Source organism: Neolamprologus brichardi, chromosome 12 (assembly GCF_056152115.1).
Source record: "Neolamprologus brichardi isolate AB-2024 chromosome 12, ASM5615211v1, whole genome shotgun sequence".
NCBI lineage: Eukaryota > Metazoa > Chordata > Actinopteri > Cichliformes > Cichlidae > Neolamprologus > Neolamprologus brichardi.
In genome coordinates this window covers 23,891,104-23,914,247 of record NC_142115.1, presented here as the reverse complement: position 1 = coordinate 23,914,247, position 23,144 = coordinate 23,891,104, and the positions used below count along the sequence as shown (strand labels likewise).

The 23,144-nt window shown below is 40.6% G+C and overlaps 1 protein-coding gene across 3 annotated transcripts in view; it reads right to left on the bottom strand.

Moving 5' to 3' along the window:
• grid2 (glutamate receptor, ionotropic, delta 2) overlaps nt 1-23,144 on the bottom strand; it is a 507,657-nt gene that overhangs the window by 5,503 nt on the left and 479,010 nt on the right. The window contains exons 15-16 of one of the 3 annotated variants that reach the window (XM_006789769.2): nt 9,728-9,968; nt 1,807-2,078 (exon numbers count right to left, since the gene is read on the bottom strand). In XM_006789769.2, the coding sequence (XP_006789832.1) occupies nt 1,807-2,078; nt 9,728-9,968 (513 nt within the window). Of the gene's footprint in view, nt 1-1,806; nt 2,571-9,727; nt 9,969-23,144 lie in introns of those variants that run through there. The other 2 variants (XM_006789770.2, XM_006789768.2) reach the window with 2 other exon arrangements.

The window sequence follows — 23,144 nt, the reverse complement described above, 5'->3', positions numbered from 1 at the left end:
GCAGGAAACACACTGCAGTCATGCTGTGTGCTCTGTGATTCCAGGGTGTTAGGTCAATTATCAAGCAAGCATTACCATACATTATCTACTTAATCTTCAAATACAACTTATTCTATGCAAGACAGTTCAAATGTTGGACAGTACCTGACTTTGTCTTATGTATTTTACCTGGTTCATTATGGCCACTTTGATAAGGAAAATTCACATTGAGATTAACATCTCGTGAATTTGGTACCAGGCCATAATTTATTGCTGAAGTTCTTCTTTTTTAGGATTGCATCAATAACTTAAATCAAAAAATGTCTAACAATTAACAATCTTAACAATTCCACTTGAAACACAGCAAATACATTAACTTAAGCTTTAACTTAACTTACAGTATCAGTTAAATGAAACTTATAAAGAAATATGACTATATTCACATTTACTTATATAATAACTTATCCACATAGTCTAAAAAATGGTAACACTCAGTGAGAGGTGTTTCATGCTTTTACTTCATAGGGTAGGGTGGATAGTAGTGCAGGGGAGTTCAGTTTGCAATGAATGAGGTGAGCACATAGACGAGAGAGGGCTCAGGTGAGCAGAAGACAGTGCTGGAGAAGTTTCCACAACTTTTACGTTGTTCATTGTCCACAAACATGCCAGTGTGCTTCTGTAGGTTTTTAGGTGGTGGGATGAGGTAAGGTTTTCTGTCTCAGAGGTAGGTGAGGTGGGGGGAACCACATAACTGTCTCATTTGTGGTGTTTTAAATTCCAGGGTAGTATTATTTAGGTAACATCATACAGGGTTTTTGTGATGATAGGAGTCACATTAATACGAGTAGGGGGGATAGAGAGTTTTACTGACCGTGTCCTTTGGGTCTGGGGGATTCTGGAGGGGGCTCTGGCCCTACTGTATGTAGTTCACAGGACGAGGGGACCAGGAGTGATGCCCCATCTAAAGGAGGGACAGTGGGAGGAAGGAGAGGACGAGGGGGCGCTAACGTCTGTCGTGAAACTATCATACAAACACTAAAAGTTTGAGTTAGGGGACATCAACGGGGCAGTGTTGGTACAGAAAGAAATGAGGGGGAGTTGAAAGAGAAGAGTGAATCACAAATGGTCAGCCTGCTGTCTGTGAAAGGAGACTAATGGGTAACTGGGTGAACAAAAGGGACTGAAGCAAGGAAAAATGGAAGGTTTCTTTCCTCTTTTTTTTAAGAAGATCTCAGAGCCGGATCTGACTACAAGATTATGTTATTCTGTGAAGAGTGTAACATTTCCCAGCATCACAAGATCTACTATAACATTACATAAGATATAGCAACACTAAGTCACTTATTAAGAACTATAATGGCCTATAAGTAAAATAATTAATGTAAAACTCAAATTTTTCAGTCAAGGCCATATTTGAAAAACAATGTTTGGTTTAGACAGAGAATATTTTGTGGCTTCATTTGGGATATAAAATGTAGCAAAAGTCTCTGTGACCATAAATAAACACTTCGCTGACCTGACATACACATTTATCTTTAACTGTCTGGTGAAAGATGGTGCTTAATTTGCCTCAAAATAGAGCAACAACACCCTCTTGTGGTATAAAGGCATGATTGCACAGTTCAGCTGGCACCATGCCAGATGACAAAACTTTTTTTTTCTTTAAAATGAGGTACTTCTGCATCCAGCATTTGCACCATTCTTCCTGATTTTCATTATATCTCTTAATAAATAATCATTCATATTGACATTTCAAAAACACATCGGGCTACAAGCATTAATAACCAATTATATATATATTTTTAAATCTTCTATTGTATATATAACCTTGGGGTTGGAGGTGAGGTGGTGAAGGTTGTCATTCTCATTTTGGGGGTGAGCTCGGAGGGGTTTGTGGGTTCGAAAGAGTGCTGGACAATCAGGGCGCAGGGAATGTCACAGCATGCTGGGGGCTGGTAATGGGTGGCTGTAGGGGCAGTGGTGTTGGCAGTGTTGGGGGTCTGGTTCTGGGTCTGACCGCCCAGGGCAAGGGGGTGCTCACTGGGGTTGTGAGAACACGGATCGGCAGCTTGCCTGGCAGATGGGCCATCTGCCTGTGTCTGGTGTGAGTGTGTGATGTGCAAGCGTGTAAGTGTGTAGGTTTGAGAGAAGAGAGACAGAAAGAGAGCGGTGGAGTGAATCATACGCATGTATGTGTGTTTGTGTTCATGCAAGTTGAGTGAGAAGATTAAAACAAGAACCCCGCCAAAGAAGAAGCCAAATTGACGCACAGGCAGACGCACGGAAGACGGGCAGAGACGGAGAAGGGGATGAGTGACAGACAAGATCAGGCAGATGGGAGGATGGTAAGGTGGAGGAGAGAGAAGGAAATTGGAAAGACAGATGGGTGGGGGGTGAGTGAGAAGAAAGACATGGCAGTCAGTCAGCACACACAGTTAAGCAGGTCGCTCTGTGTTTTGTCCTCAGAGAGACATTCACACAGTCGTTATATACCTGGAAAGGGGAGATGTTTAAATGCCATTTTGCATTGCTCTCTCCCTCTCTCTCTTTCTCCCCCTCGCCCGCTACACCCCTCAACACAGAGTACTTATCTACAAAAACAAAGCAAAAAGGCAATATGAGAGCTTTGAGCCACAGTGACACAAATCATTGTGTAGAGGTAGAACAAGAAGAGTGGCAATTCCCATCCAAACCACCAAGAAAAAACAAAAAAGACAGCGATAAGAAGTCACCTGTTTTGTGTGTATCAAAGAACCTGATACACAAGGAAGTGCCAGCTCCTCTCATGCTAAATCTACACAGTCAAAACCACAGATGTTACCATTATGGAAGAGTTCTGACAGTGATTGTGATGTGATTTCTGAAGTTCCTCTCAGATTTGAAGTTTTGAAGATTGAGTCCAATGACAGAACTCTTTCATACAAACCTCTGGTTGAACATATATATATGTGTGTGTGTGTGTGTGTGTGTGTGTGTGTGTGTGTGTATAGGCAAAAAGGGGTAAAGCAGTACAGCTGCCCTGTTATGAATGAAATGGGCTTCAGACACTCATCTAGAAAGAGCTTGTCAAAAAAAAGCATCAAGAGCAACTTCTAAAGTAACGTTAAGGGTTGATCAATTTTAGCTACCCTTGTGACCATTAGCACATAATGAATTCAGAAATCATGCCTGTGCCTTAAGAATGAACATGAACATGAACTGCAGTCATAACTCATTTGAGAAGAGTGAATGACTGTAAAAAAAACCCCCAAAGAACTGCAGGAAGGACTTGCAGGGAGACTGTTAATACACAGTCATACAAACTCCCCTTTATTTTCCGTACATAATATCCTTTTTAAGTGTGCTCAGGATGAAATTAATATCATTGGTTACTCACACGCGTCAGGCCTGTGGAAGTGTGTCTTTGTGAGTGTATAAGCCCGATTTAAAACAAACAAACAAAAAAAAAAACTCTTAAGCAAACTCTATGCACAGAAGCAGGCTCATAGATAACAATGTCAGCCATTCCACAACACAGAACACAACAGCAGCATGAACACGAACACCGACAGCTCACAGTCAACACAAGATACAGCGTATAGTATGAATGTGAAGGCATGTAAAGACATGTACAATATGTGATTATGCATGTTTTAATATTCATAAGAAACAAAGAGACACAAACACAGATTAGTTGTATTAGTGTTTGAACAGTGAATTGCTGATTGTCAGGTATGCAGAAAGCTTGTATGGCTGTAGGTATGTGGCAAGTGAAGGCGCTGCGTTGGCCAAATGTTTGATGGATGAATGTAGTCATGATTTGTGCAAGTGATTACTTTTTATGAGTGGTTTGCATTCATCATAGGATGCTCATGTGGCCCGCTAAGAGCAAAACAACCCGATTCTTCATTGCTGCTGGTGAATGGACGTACACCCGGGCCAACGAAGCATGTTTAATACAAATTGTACACCTTGATTTTAATGGGTTTTTATGACATGGCATATCTTACGCAAAGTTTGAGCATTCGTCACTTTGAGGCAAGCCTGACATGATGGAAGAGGTGAGCTAAAACCGAGGCAGCAATGACGTGTATGCATGCAGGCATGAGGGTGAACCCAAAAGGTGTATTTAGGTGTAAAGGAGGCCATGTTCATGTATCATGGGCGACAAATCTGGATTTGTCTTTGATGTTTCTTTAATCAGACATGATTACATGTATAAGTGCACTTTTTAGTACAGAATCTGGAGATGTTTGTCTCCTTTGACAAACATCTGTGGGAGGAGCGACCTATCTGATCACCCCAGTGACATATTTACACTTAGAGTGTTTCTCAGTCATGTTTTATCTTTCTTCACTTGTAGAGGAAACCATTCAAACCACCGGGTGGCAGATATCAAAGTGAATTCTCTATAAAGATAGTCTATAAATTGTATGCTTACTGGACAGAGTAACTAACTGTGTTGGAGTAGGGCAGTGGAAAGAGTCCTCGTGCCAAGTCTGCACTCCCAATGTATCTTTCAGCTGCCAGTGCATCTTACTAAGCCAATTTTTCTGTGCCCACGCATAAAGAGTGGGTCACCAGGCTTTTCCTACTTTATGCGAAGCTTTCAAAAATGAACAAAGAGCCACACGCTCTTGACCCGTTGTAATGGTTTCAAGTGGTTTCAACATTCACTCTGACAGTAAGACAGAGGCCATCAAGTTCCTTATTTAAACTGTTAGAAAGTAAAGCATGGAGTTAATTACAAGCGTTATGGCTTGATTCACTTTATTAATTTAACTTTTGGAAGCTGACTTTGAACGCACTAGGCTTACTCCACTGGCCATGACTAAGGCCAAATTGCATGCAGATGCAGAGATTTCCCAAGTCGATAAATTGCAACATATGCAATTTATCTAATTAGCTGCTTTGAAGTTGACTTAAATTTGTCTTCCTTCCTCTACTGAGTCAGGACATGCTGCAGTGGTCCCAGCTTGACACTCTCCTGTTCTGTTCTCAGCAACCGTCTTTGCAGCTGGCTGCCCGTTTGAAAAAACTCTGCACAGATGGTGATTTGAGATCAGAGTGTGGCATTTGCACAGTTTTTGCAAGACACGAAATACCATTTCGGCCAAATAAAAATGTCCAACGAGGCGAATTCTATTTTAAACTTACCTTTATAGACAAATATACATTTTCTTCATGTTTGACTATGAAAGCTCTAATGTTCAAAGCTGCGGTGAAACATAATTATCTGATAGTTATATATGGATGCATATAGTTCACACGTAGGGCCAGTAACTCCTCAATGAATTTCATGTTTGGTGAAAAGTGTGGTAGAAGCTGCGCGGAGAATGAAAATAGAGAGCTTGAAAGACAAGTTCACATCCTGCCTACATTTCCCCCCTCCACATCTATCATTGAGTGAGCTGACCACGCTTGTTAGATTGTTGGTTTCAGAGAGGCTGCGAATGGGAAACGTGTAGGTGTCGAAGGTTTCAGATGCTGTTCGATGATCCGGCAGGCATTGCATTTGAAGCATACGGACTCCTTTATGTTCAGCGGTTGCTCTGGGCAAACCTTGAGCTATACAACAGCAATCAATAGGTCAATGCTGTGACAGGGTGAAGGATGAATGTCAGGGGTCAGCCATCAAAAACAATCACGGCTGACTGAGCCAACTTCATTTCAACACGGAGCCGGTGAATGGACTATTTTAACGATGCTCTATTAGTCTGGTCTTAACTTTGATATCCCATCTGTTTGTTCCCACTGCTTTACGAGGGCTTTGTTTTGATTCACACTCAAATAATATCTCACTCCCTCATCTACATAACTACCGGTTCTCACTGACATATATCCATTATGGTTATATAACATCCATATTAAAGGGAAAGTGTCTTAACATGTTAAATATAAGATCACCAGATCCAGCTGCCACCCATGACATGCATCCAACTAAATTGATAATAATAGTGAGTTCTTAGTGACTACCTGAGTCATTGATATGTAAAACCTTTATTCTCCACAAAGAGAATCAAATCCCTGCTGTCCTTCCTGTTGTCATTGATGCGATTCCACTCCCGTGTTCAATCTGGGGCTGATTCCACTGGCTGCTCTTAGTGGTTAATGAAGATAGCAGGGGGGTTGGGGGTGGGTGGGTGTGTTTGTTTGTGTTTCAGCTGAGCCACACTGGGCTTAACATGACTTTGGGTCAACTCAAGGTTTGGTGTCTTTGTGTCTGCTCAGTGGCAGACATGACTACTGGTCTGAATGACAGATTAAAGCTGCTAACTGAGCCGGGAATTAGAGGTAGGGGGTACACTGTGTGTGAGTGTGTATTAAAAAAAAAAGAGAGAGAGAGCTAGAAAAAAACTGACTGATAATAAACAATGAAACATTGGCATCTTGACTAACTGCCAATGTTGCATATGTTGCCATCCGATGCATGTTGTGGAAGAAGAGCTTACAATTAATAACTGTTTTTTTTCTTATTAGCTACAATGCTTAGGCAGGAACTCAACTAAGAAATATAACATCTCTGCCTCACTTACATCTAGAATGATCTCTACATGAGTGCTAGCATGCTGGGTAAACATCTAATACATTTAACTTGATTTACCAAAGCAATTAGATGGTAGAAAATGAAATTACAGCCTCAGTATAGAAGAAACTAGATAACAGTCAAGCAGAGAGGACTGCAGTCAACATGTTGCTCTATTTTCACCGCAGCTTGTAGTCAGCTTAATGACACATTATACCAGATGCATGGAAAACTTCCCATATGACCGTATAGCTCGCTCTTACATATTCAGAAAAGAGTACAAATCCCTTCATAACATTAGCAAATCAAGCCTTAAGTTGATTAGGTCTTTAAAGAGGAAAGAATCAACACTGAGACCAAATGTAACTGTGCAATTACATTGATCAGTGGACAAGGAGCCTGAAGGACGTGTAATAAACACAACTAAACATTTGTTCCCATTGAGCCTTGCAGGTGGTATATTGGAGTGAAGTGAACAAAGGTGCTATAAGTCCGACTTTTCAGGTTTTGTGCCAAACAGTCTCGTACACATTAGCCGATGAGGCGCATTGTTCAAGCAACAAATCACCCCTCTGCTCTCCTCTAGTGTAATTCTGCCCTTCATGTTACAGGACATCACCATTTAAGTTACTAAATTACCATAACTAGAGAGAATTTAGATATTGTAGCGATGCAGTAATTTTCTGATGACATATCAATGTTCTCCCATTTAATCACTTAATGATTTATAGAGTTTTCAAGCTAAAACTTTCAACTAATTGACTTTCCAGATGAGTAGTGTTATTGGTGTTTTATCATGAAAAGTAACCTGAACAGTCTCTAAATCATCCTGACTGTACAGTCACAGTTTCCACTCCCCCTCTATTTGTCATTTTTTCCAAATTATTCTTAGCGGAACTTTAAATTAGCGTGACACCGGTGATTAAGGAGAGGGGACAGGCTTCTTTTACTTGTTTCTCATCTTCAGAGTCACGCAGATAACAAATCAGTAGCCGGAGACATTTTTTTTCCGCAGCCCAAACATCAGTAACACATTATGTTAGACATTTCAAAACACCTCTCATCTGACTGCCAGTAAGGTGTTTTTATGATGTTCTGGTTAAGAATCAATTTAGCACGAGTTTTTTTAAACCATTACATGCAGGTTAACCTTAACCTGTCTTCATTAGACAGCCTCCTGAGAAAGGGGAAAAAAGCAGCTGTTTGAAGATGAAGTAATTTACCTGATGGGAAAAACATTTTCAGCTAAAAATTAATCTGTGCTGCTTCATGTCTCACTCTAATTTGCTGCAGACGCAAAAATAATAAACTTTTCAGCAAAAGTGAAAATATTATTTCACACATAGTTACATTTCTCTCAGTTCATCAATGGCATGTTTTGCATATATATATATATACTTATTAACAATTTCTCCTTCTGTTCTGGCAAACTGAGTTCGTGGATAAATCAGCACAGTGGTTGCAGCAATGGCTATCGCGTCTTTAAAGCAGATGAGCCTGATGAGTCTGTGTCAGGGCAAATTGTTGGATGCCACCAAATGTGGCATCAAAAGTAAAATGCTACCATTTGGGCTTTTCTTTGAAGATATCACCAGTTTTATTAATGAGGGAGCAAACAAAGCTACCATGTCACACATACCGCAGGGTTCCTACCAGAAGAAGATGTTACCAGAGTCATTTTGATTGCCTCAAATGATATTCCTGCTGAGGTGATCAACCGCACACAGCCTGATTGGATATTTCACAGGGTGCTGCTGCTAATTTACAAGGTGGAGTGTTGCCACTGTTTAGTACGCTGGTATAAATATCCATGTTTAATACTGTGAGTCAGTGCTCTTTGGTCTGCAGCTTTCCAACAGGCCCTCTGGCTGTTTCTGTATTCTGCTTTTAACAGTGCCAGTGTCCTCTTTTTTTCTCTCACAAAATATTAACTTAAAAATAAGTGGTTGATCATCCTGTTGACACTGATGCATTTGTGCCACTTTTATTTAGCTAACGTGATCAAAAGGCCATTAATTAAGCATTAAAAATGAGGTGAGATTTCACAGGACAGCAGCTGTGGGAAACTAAATCCATTATAGGACAAATATTCTCGAATTCTGAAAGAGTATAAAAAGAATAATGACAACAGTTTATTAATACCCTGAGTCCGAACTGGGGTTGTATGTTGTGTATCAAATCCTGTAGAGGCTTTTGTGATGACAGAGTTAACCAGGCGTTGGGCCACGTGTGTTGGGCTTGCGATTTAACTGTCAAGATATTCATCTACTTGGACGTGTCACCCAGACCGTTGTCAGTTATTAATATTTGATTTTATTTGACATCACTATAAATTGGGAGTATACCGTAATGATGATTAAGTAGAACTAACACATGAGCGAAAAATTAACACTCACTTCAATTAGCCTAAGTTTAATTTGCTGCTTAATTCAGTTTACACTGACATTCAATTTGCTTTTGGAAGACAATGTCTCTGGTTAATCATTTCGAGAATTTGATGGTTACTTTAATTACAAAAACAATTGGAATTTAAAATATGACAGCATGTTTTATAAGCTAATAGTCTGTGTGTTCAGATGGTGATTGTGGGTAAAAGTAAAATGAATAGTTTTTTCCCCCACTGGGCTTCTGAAATCGTTGAAGTCGTGATTTACCTTTTGTAGAGCTTTATATTCACAAGACTAAGCAAAAGATCAATGCCAGTTATATTACTGGAGAGCTAATAAAGGACTTCCAAAATTCTTTTTGACAGATTATGCAAAAGCATAGCAAATAATGCAGTTACAATGTGTGCCATAGAAGGTGTATTGCTGACACTGCTTATGTGCAAATTCACTTTAGGGGAAGTAATGTTGTGAACGAGGGTGATTTTCAGCAGTTTTGGGGGCTGTTAGAGTTCACGTCTCCTTCATTATGAAGTCTCTGCTCATGTGTTTGGTGCTCCTGCATCCCAACCTGGAGGAATTTGTTGATAACTTTAATTACATAATTATTTAAAGTCTAAACTTTTTGTTATATCCTCCCCTTTCCTTAGCTTGACCTGTAAGTAAACCCATCCCCCATTCCATCAAAGTCTCTCTACTCTTCTTTCCCTGTCTTGATCCATCCATTCCCTTTGTTCAACCTATTACATATTTATGCTTTTCCCTTTTCACAGGATGAAAAGAGCTAGAATCTATTGTAGGTCCTGTACCTCCTTCTATATCATTGCTCCTCCTTTCAGTCACTCATCCATCACCCTACCTCCTTGGAGGGGACCCTGGATCCCTTCCTTCGTGACCACCAGCTTTCCACCATGGCAATGAGACAGGAAAGCACCACGCCAGCAGCCAGGACGCAGAAAACGCCAGCAAAGCTGTGGATATCAAGGGCACTGCCACGCTGTCGTGTCTGGACTGAACTGTAGAGGTCACAGGGGCTGTCCTTGGGCCACCACTTGAGTTTTAGTATATCCATGTCACCATTCTGCTGGAGTTCCAAGATTCTAGGATATAGGCAAGGAAGGCAGGCATGTTAGTCATAAAATTATCCATCCATACTTTAAATAAGTACTTCAAAATCTCTGTTTTGGTATATTCAAATTTCTGGCAAATGAAAAATGTCAACACAACACAAAGTTCATGTAAAAAAAAGAAAATGAAATGTTCAGCAAGCCAGCAGCTACACAGAATTAGACTAATTAAGTAACTGATGGTATCTGAGCGACTTTTTAATGATTAAAGAGTGCAATCAAACACACAGCATGTTTGCATGTCACACAACCTGACGACACTGCAGCGTTTCCTGCAGCTGCTGTAACTCCTCTCTTCCATTTGAGGGCAGTGTTTGCCAGCTGAAATTCACCCTGATCCCTGACAACCGTATTGGGCTGTCAAACTCATTATGGCTAACATTAATATGTTTTGCAGCACAGCGAGAGTACACTGCCACAATGTCATTATGCAGCCTAGCTTTAGTCTCACGATTGATGGCTTCAGAGAGGATACAGCTCAGAGGTTGATGGGGTCCCTCTGTTAGCCTTCAGCTTATTATTTAACTGGGTCGTTCATTTCAGTTTGGAGGAGAGCTGCAGACACACAAGCGTATAGATATTTAACAGGTAATCTGGCGTGGAGTAGAGAGGGGCACAGAAAAAGAGAAAGAGATGAGTTTGGGAATATGCATATCCAGTCCCTTACAGACACATAGACACTGACACAGAAAACAAATAGATTCATCAAAGACAAACTAAGCCTCCACACCGACTGGCACCAGCATTGTGGATGCACAACCAGGTGTGCACAAAGGTCGCACATTTGACTGTCACGCATGTTCAAACTGATTGGGGATTCATACATGTGCACATCAAGACAGATGCTTGCAATTATCTGCAGAACTTCCTGAGGGCAAACGCCTTTCTTGCAATTTCAATGGTCGCACAAACGTCAGTGCCCATCTCCCCTCTTCGTTTTTTTCATCACACAAAAAAGACAGAAATCAATCAAGAAATGCAAATGAGCGCCACAGTTAGTTTACATAATTTATTTCATTCACAATACCTAAAAAAACAAACAAACAAACAACATAGATCATTTAGATGTAAATCATGTAAACATGCACGGCACGTCGCGTTATAGCAACGCCACTCTCATTTAGGGATGTTTTCTATGCTGGTGGGAATGCGTGGCACTGTACAGTTGCAATGGCAGCTATGACTGAAATTGATGGGGTGAAAAAAAGGAAGGAAGAGAAATGAAGAGGAGAGGAAGAAAATAAGACAACAACAAACTAATTTGAACAGCAAATCCACCGGCAGTCACTCGAATGAGAGATCATGTCCGTCAACTGTCGACTTGATTGTGGAATTGTTCGGCTCAAATCAGCGCAGATTAGTGCCATGATTAGATAAGACTTTGATAGTAATGATGCGGATTAGTCACTCAAATCGAACTGATCTGCATTGATAGCCATTATAGTAAACAGACACTACTGGCCTCGTCACGTCCTGGTTGTAAAACTCTCTCATCACATATCAACCATGCATTTGTTTTCTTCTTGGTAACACAGCCTGCTCTGCTTCTTTTCCTTTCAAACATGTTACTAAACTACTTTTAGACTATGATATTGTATAACACAGGACTCCGAAATTGCTTCATGCTTGACCACTCTGTGCCCCCTTCTGAGTTAGACTTCTGATTGCTGAAGGAGCAATAGCCCCAAAACACTTCACTGTTGCATGCAGGGCGCACTGCTGAACTGCAAGTTAGCATGCCTAAGATTAGGTTGTTGAACCGAGCCCTTGTTTTGATATTTTATTATTATTTTTTGTTTATTACACACATGGTCACACAGGAAAGAGATGCAGCAGATGCCAAATTTAAACAAGATCAGAACATCAGGACAGAAACGCAAATATACAACAGAAAAAAGGGGACCTGAGTAAACACAAAATGTGAGTTTTAGATTATAATTACATCTATCGTGTGTGAAAAACCAATTTTGTCCTTAAGTAATAACTAGTTCAATCAGACAGTTTACTTTTGAAATGATTCATTTCTGCATGAGAACATAGTTGCAGGTTAGTGACAACGTCACTGGCAGGAAACATGGAGGACATACAAATTGGTGGCTGATGAGAAATTATTTCCAAGACCCTACAGGCAGATTCTGTGGTGGAGAAGGGGTTGAAAGAGCCGACAGAGGCATTGGCTAGTCACAGGGATGGATGGGAATACACACAGCCTAAAGAAAATGCTAAATTGGGAGTATATGTTTGGTATATTACGTAAACAGAGTGAGGCACGTTACGTGGTTGTGATGCAGCACAGCTCGACTTGTCTTGCCTGAACTGACTTGCAGGCTTTGTTTCATTTGTGGCACCTTTAACAGCAACAACTGCAGTTGAATACTGTCGGACATTGTTGGTGGGTTTGGGGCCCACTCTTCTCACAGTTCTGCAGCACAGGTTTGTGAAAATGAAAGGCTCTTTTGAGGTTACACCACAGCATTTCGCTAGGGTTCAATTCTAGACCTTAAGCCACCCCCAAGCGTTAATTTTATTCCCAACTCAGTCAGAGGTGGACTTGCTCTCATGCTTGTGATCATTGTCTTGCTGCATAACTGATTTGCGCTTGAGCTTTATCTCGCCCACTGATGATCTGATGTTATCCTTGAGGATTTTCTGCCAGAGAGCCAAATTCATGTTTCCCTCAATTATGGAGAGTTGCCCTGGCCCTGAAGCAGTTACTCCTACCTCTGTGTATGTCTGTAAGTATAATGTGCTTTTTATTTGTATAAAATTCTGTGTAGTCTGTGGTGTACAGCACATGTAGCAGGGGCTCCTGTCTTCTAAGTACTTCACCTCAGAAAAATTCTCCCAAAACATATCAGACAAGCCTTAATTTTATTCTGGGATTGAAGTGGTGTTCAATTCACCACTCTGTCATTTTGCCCAGTGTCTGTTGGATAGTGGAAACATGAACACTGAGATTTACTGAGGTGAGAGAGGCCTGCGTTTGCTTGGATGTTTTCCTTGTATCTTTTTAGACTTCCTGGATGAGGCACCGCGGCGCTTTTGGAGGAAGGTTGGCCACTTCTCAGAAGGCTAACTATTGCTCCAAGTTTTCTCAGCTTTTGAATAATCTCTCACACTGTGCACCATTGGAGTCCAAAAGTCTCAGACATATTTTTGAAAGCATTCCAGAAGACATCTTCTTCCCTGTGTCTGCTGGATTTTTATTTGTTTTTTGTTTATCTGGCAGAGTGTACTACAGGTGGGACAATTTAGCATACACCATGCTTCTGAAAATTGTCTAATTAACTAATGAAGAGGGCTGGTAGTAATCAGGCCTGGATTTGTCCAGTTGAGCAGCAACTAGTTATCAATGCAGTGCGCAATTAATTTTCTTTTGGAAAAAAAAAAAGTGAGTGAAAGTAACATTTCTGCTTCAAATTTAAAACTTGTATTTTGTACTTACCAGGTTGGGTATGTTTAGGCTAGATGTAGTTGGAGTCATATAGGAGAAGACAGAGAAAAAGAATAAGAGGAGGCTACTTCTGGATTCTCCCTTGGGTCGTCACAGCAGGTAGCTCTACATGTTTGTCATATTTTACACTGGATGCCCTTCTGGATGCAACCACAAAGGGGATTATAGGGGTTATATATTGATGTATATTTAATGACAAATGGAGTGATATTGTGCACTTCTAACTGTAGCTATAGGTATAATAAGTCAGCCAGTTATTCAACAACATATCACTCATAAATATTTGTTGTTGTGGTTTCAGATATGGATTCACTTTTGTTCCATGAAGATGAGAGTTTTACTGCGAAAAGCTTTTTGTGTGCGCTGGAACTTGACAGTTATCCCTCAATGCCACAACGAGTCAGGACTCTTTCACTGTGATATTTTTTATTTAATGGACAGATTATCTGAGGCAAAACCATTTGGGCAGTTAAACATTGTTTTATGAATGAGAACCTTATAAAAGTGTCAAGACCTACATCATATTTTTAGAAAATCTGACAGCGGTATGCTGTCACTCATATTACGCCCATTGCTTTTAAAGTTTTATTGATTGTGGGAAGGACATACAGTCATGTGAAAAAAGAAAGCTTTCACAGGACTCAATGCAGTCCTACACCCTTACTGCTTCTATAGCAATTAAGAGGATAGATAGCAGCCAGGTGCTGATAATGAAACAAACTTAATTAACTGGACATCAGGAAGTGTGACCACCTCTGTAAAAGCAGAAGTTTTGGAGGTTTGCTTGTCTGGAGCATTCAGGTGTGTGTTAACACAATGCCTCAACCTTCCTAACAAATTCTTCCCAAGGTCATCCTGTGAAATGCACAGAGAAATCGTAAGAAACACAAAAGTAACTCTGTAGGTCTCAGTTAGCATGTTAAATGGTAAAGTTCATGACAGTACAATTAGAAAAAGTCTGAATAAGTATGGCATGTAAGGGAAACCAGGAAAAAGCCTATTTTCTCTAAAAAGAAATAACTTGCAATGTTGCATCTGAAGAAACCACAAGACTTCAGGAACACAGTGGTGATAATATGAGCTTGTTTTGCAGCCACAGGACCTGGACACCTTTTAGTCACTGAGTTCTGCAGCACAGGTTACTGCAGCACCAAAGGATTCTCAGGTCAAATGTGAGGCCATCTGTCTAAAGCAACAGGAGAGCAATCTCAAGCACAGCAGCAGATCTACAACAGAATGGCTGAAAAAGAAAGCGCCAAGGTCCAGACCACAACTCTATTGAAATGCTGTGGCAAGGACCTTAAGAGAGCTGTGCATAAATGAATACCGGCAGTGTTATAAAGATGAGTGGGCCAGAATTCCTCCACGGCAATGTGAGAAACTGATAAAGTCACACAAAAAATTTCAAGTTATTGCTTCTAGAGGTGTTTGAACAAGCTATTGAATCATGGGGTGTACTTAGTTTTTTCACAGGACTGCAGGGGGTCATGTGAAAAGTTTCTTTTTCACATTAATCCCACACTGTGATCTTACTCGGGGGGGTAAATCTGGTGCTACCAAAAAAAAAAAAAAAAAAAAAAAAAAAAAATCAAATGTGTCCTAGCAGTCCTGGGCAATTTCATAATATAGACAATAATACTGAGATAAGAGTTTAAAGTGACACCCGGTGAAGATATTTATATTCATCCACTTCCTCAATCTCCTTTTAATGAATATTTTAAAAATGTCAAACGTCTCTCCTTTAAAGACAAGCACATTAACACTCTTGAGGTTCAATGCCAAGCAGTTGTTCTGTTTTCAAAATTTAAACAACATCTTTACCATTTTGTTCTCAGCCGTTGAAAGCATCGCAGCTTATAAAACTTAAAACAAAGCGTTTTTCCCAAGAGAAATGTTGCGCCTTTCATACTGTACTGACCCTTTTTATCTGCCACTCCGACAACAGATGCTTTACACACACAGAGGCGCACAAACAAGCACGCGCGCTGACAGACGGCTTCAGAGAAAGACGGATTACACACCAGGCTAATGAGATGGAATAAGAGAGATCCCACCTATCAAAGAAGGCAGGCCGTGTTTTGTCAAAATATTTCATCATTTCTTGCTTGAAAATCAGCCATCTTCTAAAGATTTCTTGTCTGAGTTCATATTGTTTCATGTCTGTTGAGAGGAGCGGCACGCTTTCTGTTTAGAGTTGCTGCTTTTTATCTCTGCTCATGAGCTGACTGTTCTTATGTGTCAAAAATGTCATGTGATGCGAGTCGCAATAAGCAGCGGCGCTGCCATGTTTCATCTACTTTAACACCTGTAAACACAGTGATTATGACAGTAAATGTTACAAAAGGTGTTTTTGTTGTTGACCTTTGGGGGAAATTATTAACCCTGTTATCAGCGAAAAAGGACATTGAACTGACGTCACCTCGGTATTAATATAAACACGAAAACTCAGGTGAGCTTAAATACAAGCTCCGTCAAATGCCTCTCAGCTGAGTTAAATGTGATTTTCAGATATCAATACAATGACTCACCAAATTACAACCTCTTTTCCCTCGAGAAGGATGCCAAACAAAACAATAAATAATAACTTAAGAGCTTTCTCCCCACGCCAGGAGTAAAGGAATATTAGGGCTACACCACGTGTATCTCTGAGTCTCTGAAGGAGGACAGAGGCAGAACAGAGTTAAGATTCAGGACAGAGTGCTTTCTCCCGTCCCTTTATTACGACCCTGTCTTCCGCGGAGCTCATCATCTATCATTCTGCACTAATTGGCCTATCAGAGTTATGCAAAGGCTGCTTCCCCGATAGGCCCTTGAATCAAACCCTAACACTGACATTCACTCGCAAGAACATGCACACACACACACACATTGGCCACATTTACATTTAGCTTACATTTATCTCATTGAGGTTAATTATCCTGGACAAATGCACACAGGCACACACGCACAGTCGCTGAATCGCAGAATACTTGAAGAAAAAGGTAAGAATTTACGACCAAGCTGATAATATTTTGCGATGCTTGCTGCCTTTTTTTTTTTTTGTTATCCAGCCTTGTCTGAGTTATGCGACTCATATATCTTTACTCGTCAAACTCCAGGACCCTTTAAATGCTGACGGCAAACTAACATTTTAATTTGTAAATAGAATATTGTCAATATAGCTCTTGTTCTGATGATGTGTCAGCGCCTTCAGAATCTGTGAGTTCGGAATGACGAACTTACTTTTCACCACACAGCTCGAAACTGCTGTGGTCACAAAGACGCAAAGCAAGGCATACTTATACTTATACATACGCTCTAATTTAACCGTCTCACCAAAGAAACATATCTTCCTTAAAAAATAAATAAATAAATAAATAAATAAAAAGGAATTTGCCAGTGTGAGCAAAATATACATCAACTCAGTTGGAAGTGTGGCCTATTCACAAAGTTGCTTTGAAACAATGATAAACTAAAGGGATCTGTGAGCAGTTAATTAAAGTATTAAACTGTGTGTGTCACAGCATGCACATCCTCATGAAATACCTGCTGTATCACACTGAGTCTGATGGGAGATCATAATAAAGCTCAGTTGCCCCCTCATTTCTTTTAGCATAATATACCAGTGCGTATTTGTTTTCATCCCCCCCCCCCCCCTTTCCTCCAAGGTCTGTTGCATTTTTCCCCCCCAGGGGTTCATCACTCACCGCACTGCAGCCAGAGGTATCAGGAAATAGATCACTTTAATCACCCAGAATAGCATCTACTATACATCATTTAAATCTGAGGACATAGAGTACAGTTATTAGTGTCAGGTCTAGCAGTATATAATGGTAGGGCTTCTATATTAATGTCAACTACATGTTAGCATCCGATTAAATGCTTCACTGTCAGGTAAAATATATGGCATATATTGTACGCCATATGTTCTGTGTAGATATATACACATATATTTTCTTTCCTAGTAACAGTGTATACACATGGTATGTGTTTATGGGGCGTCTCTGAGTGTATCTGCGAAACAGCTGGTGTGCTGTAAGTGCGCATTAACACCGTGTGTGTAATGAGTTATCACCTTGCTTTAAGATCGTTGACTTTGACTGGGGAGATCTATAATGGCTTTAACACTCCCACTGGTTGTTAAAGCAAATGAGCAAGGGTTTGCTCCATGTGATGGGGGCAACTGTTTGATTCTATGTGTGTGTGTGTGTGTGTGGGTACAAGTATGTGCGCGCTCTGTCGCTGGCTCCCTGTTCTCTCTGCAGTGGCCATTACTGTGTGTGGACTAGGTGTTGCCATGGCAACTCTATGGCAGCAGCCTTGATGCTGGGATGATCACACATTATTAGTTGACTCAAACTGAAAAAAAGAAGGAACACCATAGTGATTTGGATAAAGGACCAAGGGGCAGAAGACAAGAATAAAGAAAAGGGGGGCGAAAAGAAAAATGTTTAAGTTGAGAAAAGCCTGAGAATTCTGGCAAACGACAACACACAATCAAGGCAGAAATATAACGAGATCACACACAAGAAGAGAGCTAGAGTGTGGAACAGTACCAGAAGAAAAACGTTCAGCAACACGTTTAATGTGGTCACACACTTAAAAAGAAGGAGAGAAAGACAGCCACGAAGGGCACAGGCATTTGCAAATCTTCTTTTTGTTACTAAGAAAAAATCCTGGGCGGTTTTGTGATTCTGTCTTTGTGAGGATAGATCTGAACTTTTTATTCTGATTACAAGTTTGGTGGGTAATATAACGGTTACAGTTTGAAGATGCATTTTATTAATGACTGTCTTCTCAGGTGTAGATGTGCAGACCCAGATTTTAGCGTCACACTGCAAAGGCAAAAATACCTCTGATGCGAGTGGAAACTGACCAGCTTCATACCGAGAGCACTGCAAATTAGCGGGTCATGAACAAGCAGGCTGGGCGAGGGGTGTATTAAGATGCAAACAAAACTAACACGGTGTAAAAGCAGGTATTATATACGGGCTATTCTCTGATAACAGTGTGGCAGTTCAGTTCGGTGAGAGGCAGCTGAAGGAGAATCAATATGTTTTTTTATATAAGGGCAAGCACCTGTGTTAGAAATAGCAAAGGACTGTATGTGTTGCTGAAGACTGAGACTCATGTGGAGCACAGGATTCATCCAGAGGAGGCCTGTGTTATATATTATAAACTATTACAACATGTAACCCTGAAGTAAAAGAGAGAATTAAACAGAAAAAAATAAATAAAAACAAAACATGATGGTCTCTCTGTGCGACTGCCTGCAAAATAAAGAGTACTGGAATTCTCCCCCACTCTCCGACGTTACATGTTGAGCTCAGTTAAACATCTGTCCCATCAAAATACCAGGACTACTTTTCAGGACTGGGCTCCAAACATCCACGTGACGACTCAGTGAAGAGTTACAGGGCAGAGCCAAAGTTTTGGCACTGTGCTCTAAGCTCTGAACCATCCAGCCATGCCAATTATACACTGACAACATTTCCCCCTCTCATTCCAAATAAAAGAAAACTCCTCCCTGTAACTATCAAAACTATTTCAGATGCAAAATGTGACATGATTTTTTTCTGGCATTTGCGCAGCACAATTTACAGTAAATTGCATGTTTCTGTGATTTATTTAAATATTCCCCTTCCAAACATTTTCACTCTGAAAGGGAAAACATATGCAATAAAGCTAGACATAAAAAAACACCCGTCCCCACTTTTCAGATGCAAAACCGACCCTAAACGAGGGTTATAGTCAGGCGCAGACCTTTAGTACAAACAAGCCACCATATGCACAAACACTGTTTTACACATTTAATCTCCCTTCCCCACCCGAAGGTACCTGCACCGTGACTAAGCTGTGTCTGTTAAAGGAAACGTTTTCCATTTTCAGAAGGTCACCAAACATGGTACAGTGTAAAGAGGCTGTCTTTTACTACTACAAGACTATAATTTAATCTCTATTTTAGAGTTTTGAGACTTCATTCAGGCCTGGGGATTTTGGCTCATGATATTCCAAAATTCTCTCAAGTGTTTGCCGTCCATAGAGCCCTAGGCTATTTAATTTGGCCTGACATTTCCGTTCCTGTAACTCATTTGGACAGATTTGAAGATGTTTTTCCAGGTTGAAATAGCATGAGTTAGGCTAAATAACTGTCATAAAAAACTAAAAAAAAAACCTGCATATTAACTTTAATGGACTTAAAAGTAATTTTCTTGTGATTGATTCAGTCAAAAACCCAGTCAGAGTTTGAATATGTCCAAAATATATCACATTTAAAGTTAAATTACCTGAAAAGAGAGCTTTTACAAGTTAATCTGACAGCATTGTCTATTTGTAACTGGTTTAATAGGTTGCCCCTAATGTTAGAAATTAGATCCCTAGTGAGGTGAAAATGGACTGTTCAGAGATGTCACACTGTGCTGCTACACCACTGTTGGGGTATGGGGACTGTCTTTTGAACTCAAATGGATGGCGAGGCTGTTCCAAACAGAGACTACAGGCTACAAAGTGAGTTTTGAAAGCCTGTTATCTCAGCACCTGGCAAACTGATGGTTGAGTCACTGGTATTGATCAACTTGGCTTTCAACCCCGCCTAGATATATTAGGGCTATTTTCTGCAATGGGATGATAAAAATCTCACTTACTGCCCTTTAAATGCGCTATAACTTCATATATTGTGTTGATTCTGCAGTCTTCCCCAGGCCCATCCATAAGGAGCCCATAAATGCAGGCGGTGGCCAAAGCTTTACATTCCTAGTAGCAGATTTTACTGCAGCTGTTGCCAGTTAAAATGCAGAGCAGTGAGAGTTAGATGATCAAGAATAATGTGAAACACTTCAGTGAATTTCAGAGCTTGCTACATAGACTTAACTGTTTCTGTAAGAGGGGTAAAGGCAGAGTGCATCATTTTGGAGCACACTAACATCTGTGGAGCGGTGAAACATATCTGCAGTAGTTCTATGAACATTCATCTCCTGTCACCTCTGTAGCAAACACAATTTTAAGTTGGAGACAATGAAAGGTAGAAGTCGTAGTGAAGTGAGAGGAGGAAAAATGTTTTTTTGAAGATGGGGGGAAGAAACCCGAGTGAGTCCAAGAGAGAAAATGAGAGGGGTGCAAAAACCCTGGCAGTGTGTTCTGGCTGAATGGATGACTGACAACAGAATCATACAATGGAGTTAAAGGGGGAGCACAGGTAGGAAAGTAGAGGAGACAGAATAGTAAGAAGGTAGCCAAGAAGGATAAAGACAGGAGAAAAGACAATGATGAGTGAACAGAGGAAGAGTGTGGAATGAAATGAGCGGAGAAGGGGTAGTGGAGGGAGATGAGAGACAGAGGTGTTATTCTAAAATGAGTTTATGGCTCACAGACGACTGCTGACTGTCAGCTCCTTAAATGAGAACAACATTGGTTTGACAGCTCACTTACTAGCTTAACACAAAGCTGGCAGCATCAGCGGGCCCCCAGCCGCCGCACTCGTGTTAGACCCATAAGAATACACGATTGAGAATAATGTCCATATAATAAAGACGAAAAGTAGTTTCTCTGCAGTTTTGATGAGCGCGGGGTAAGAAATGTTGCCTTAAATGTTTTGGCTTGTCTTAGAAAAGATGTGAAAGGTGTGCACTAAATCACAACACTAGCTTGAATTGTCATCAGCCCATTAGATGTTCGATCTCAGTTTTAATTATTCCCATAGGCGCCCTTGTGGACCTACTAGTAGGGCAGAAGGTGCATTGTCATCCATTCTGATCACAGATAAACAGAAAGTATTCTGCTTTATATATCTATATATAGATATGCTACCTCTTGCAGACATGAATTAGTACATAGCTTTCTACCTTTCAATTCATACTTTGTGTATTTTAACCAAAATCCTGATATTTTTATAAACCTAAAGAGTTTGGGCGACTGAATTTAACCAAACAAAACGTAAGGCTATCCATCCAAATTAGGGATTCACCCTGGACAGGTCCATCACTAGGTCAGCAGACCATTCATTCTTGTATTTACACCTACAGACAATTCAGAATTAACCCAACAATCATGTGTTTGGACATGGTTAGAAACCCATGCAGGCACAGTGAGAACATGCAGACTCCATTAAGATGAAACCTTAACTGTCTATATTTCAGTTACTTGACACTGATTAGGGATGTCAGCCTTCAACTTGAGAGCTTAGCTCAAAGATGCAGCAAACAACCCACCCAAGTATTCTTAAATGCTGAATCACCACAGGTAAAGGCCTGCTGAAGCTGTTTATTTTGACCTGTGTGTGCAAGGTGTGTAGGGGAATCAATAAAACATTGGATCACTCTTGCATCACATCGTGTTTCTCTGTGACCTGCCTTAGAAAAACAAGCCAAACTTGTCAGAATATATCACAAGGAGGTAAAAAAAAAAAAAGTCAGCTTCAAACTGATGTGTCACATTCACTTTGTTGAGTTGTAAAAATCTCTTCATCACTTTTGTGAGCAGGGCTAAGACAGAGCGCCAGAGAGACTCGGCGGCGTAAACCAATCAAAGAAGTGCACCTGCACCTGACTGCACACTTGCATCACACAAGCTGAGACTGACCCACCAGCACACATCAATACCGCAACTTCTAGGTAGTCTGTTTATTCAGCCACAGAGTACTAGTCATCTCAGATAGAAGAAATATTAGTTCAGCACTGTTGGTGCATAGATTTGCTTCAGAGCTAGATTCTTCATGTCAACTATAAAAAGAAGAAACCCAGAAGTCTCACCAGTGACCTTGCTAGGCATAGATCAAGCATTTTAACTGCCTCATTCTAGCAGCAGAGATGGCACGCTGCTCTGCCTCACGTTTAAGATCACTGTGTGTCGTCTTTGAGAGGCTGGGAAAACACACAGAGCATGGGGTCCTATAGGCAAGAAACACGCCATAACATGGGAACTCAGGAGGGAAAGAAACAGGATGATGTTAAAGTACGAGACTATCCTACTGCGAGCCACCAGTGATAATCATCAAGCTGCTCCGCTTGCTCCGGCAGTTAACAGTGGCTTCAGTTGCAAGGAAACGTTTTTTCATTACGATCGAAGCTTTCGCATCAGCTGCTCACACTTAGTCCGATCAATGTGACGTTGCACAAAAGGGATCAATACTTTATGCATTTATCTTCTTCAACAGCTACTCTATCTCAGTGGCACGTGCTTTATCATTTGGAGAACAATATGTCCACATTTATGGAGGAAGGAACGCAGGTTGGAGGGCACGTACAGGGAGCAGCCTGAAAGCAAGCAGGGTCAGTTGTTTACACAATATAATTATTCAGTGGAACTACTCCATTGAAACATTTCAAATTTCCATCTTTGTTTATTTTATTTGACTGAGTCGTTTATATGAAGCATTTTGCTTCTGTTTTGGCCTTATAATCACAATATAAGGCCCCATGTCAACACAGATATCGCTTCTACAATGAATCCCGAGGACTGGAGTGAGGGAGGTTATTCACCCTTGGGTCTCTGGTCCCTCAAGTAAAGTTTGCTAAGCTTAATTATACCAATTAGCACCCTCAGGGTTCAATACACATTCATACACACTGTCAACAAAATTTTCAATTAAGGACCATTATTAAGCCACAGTTGTGTTCATGAAGTGAAACAGATTATCGAGCTGAACTATGATAAACAACGCACAGAAGTAAAACAGCCATTAACTGTCATTAACATATCGAGAAAGAAAAAGGGTAAGA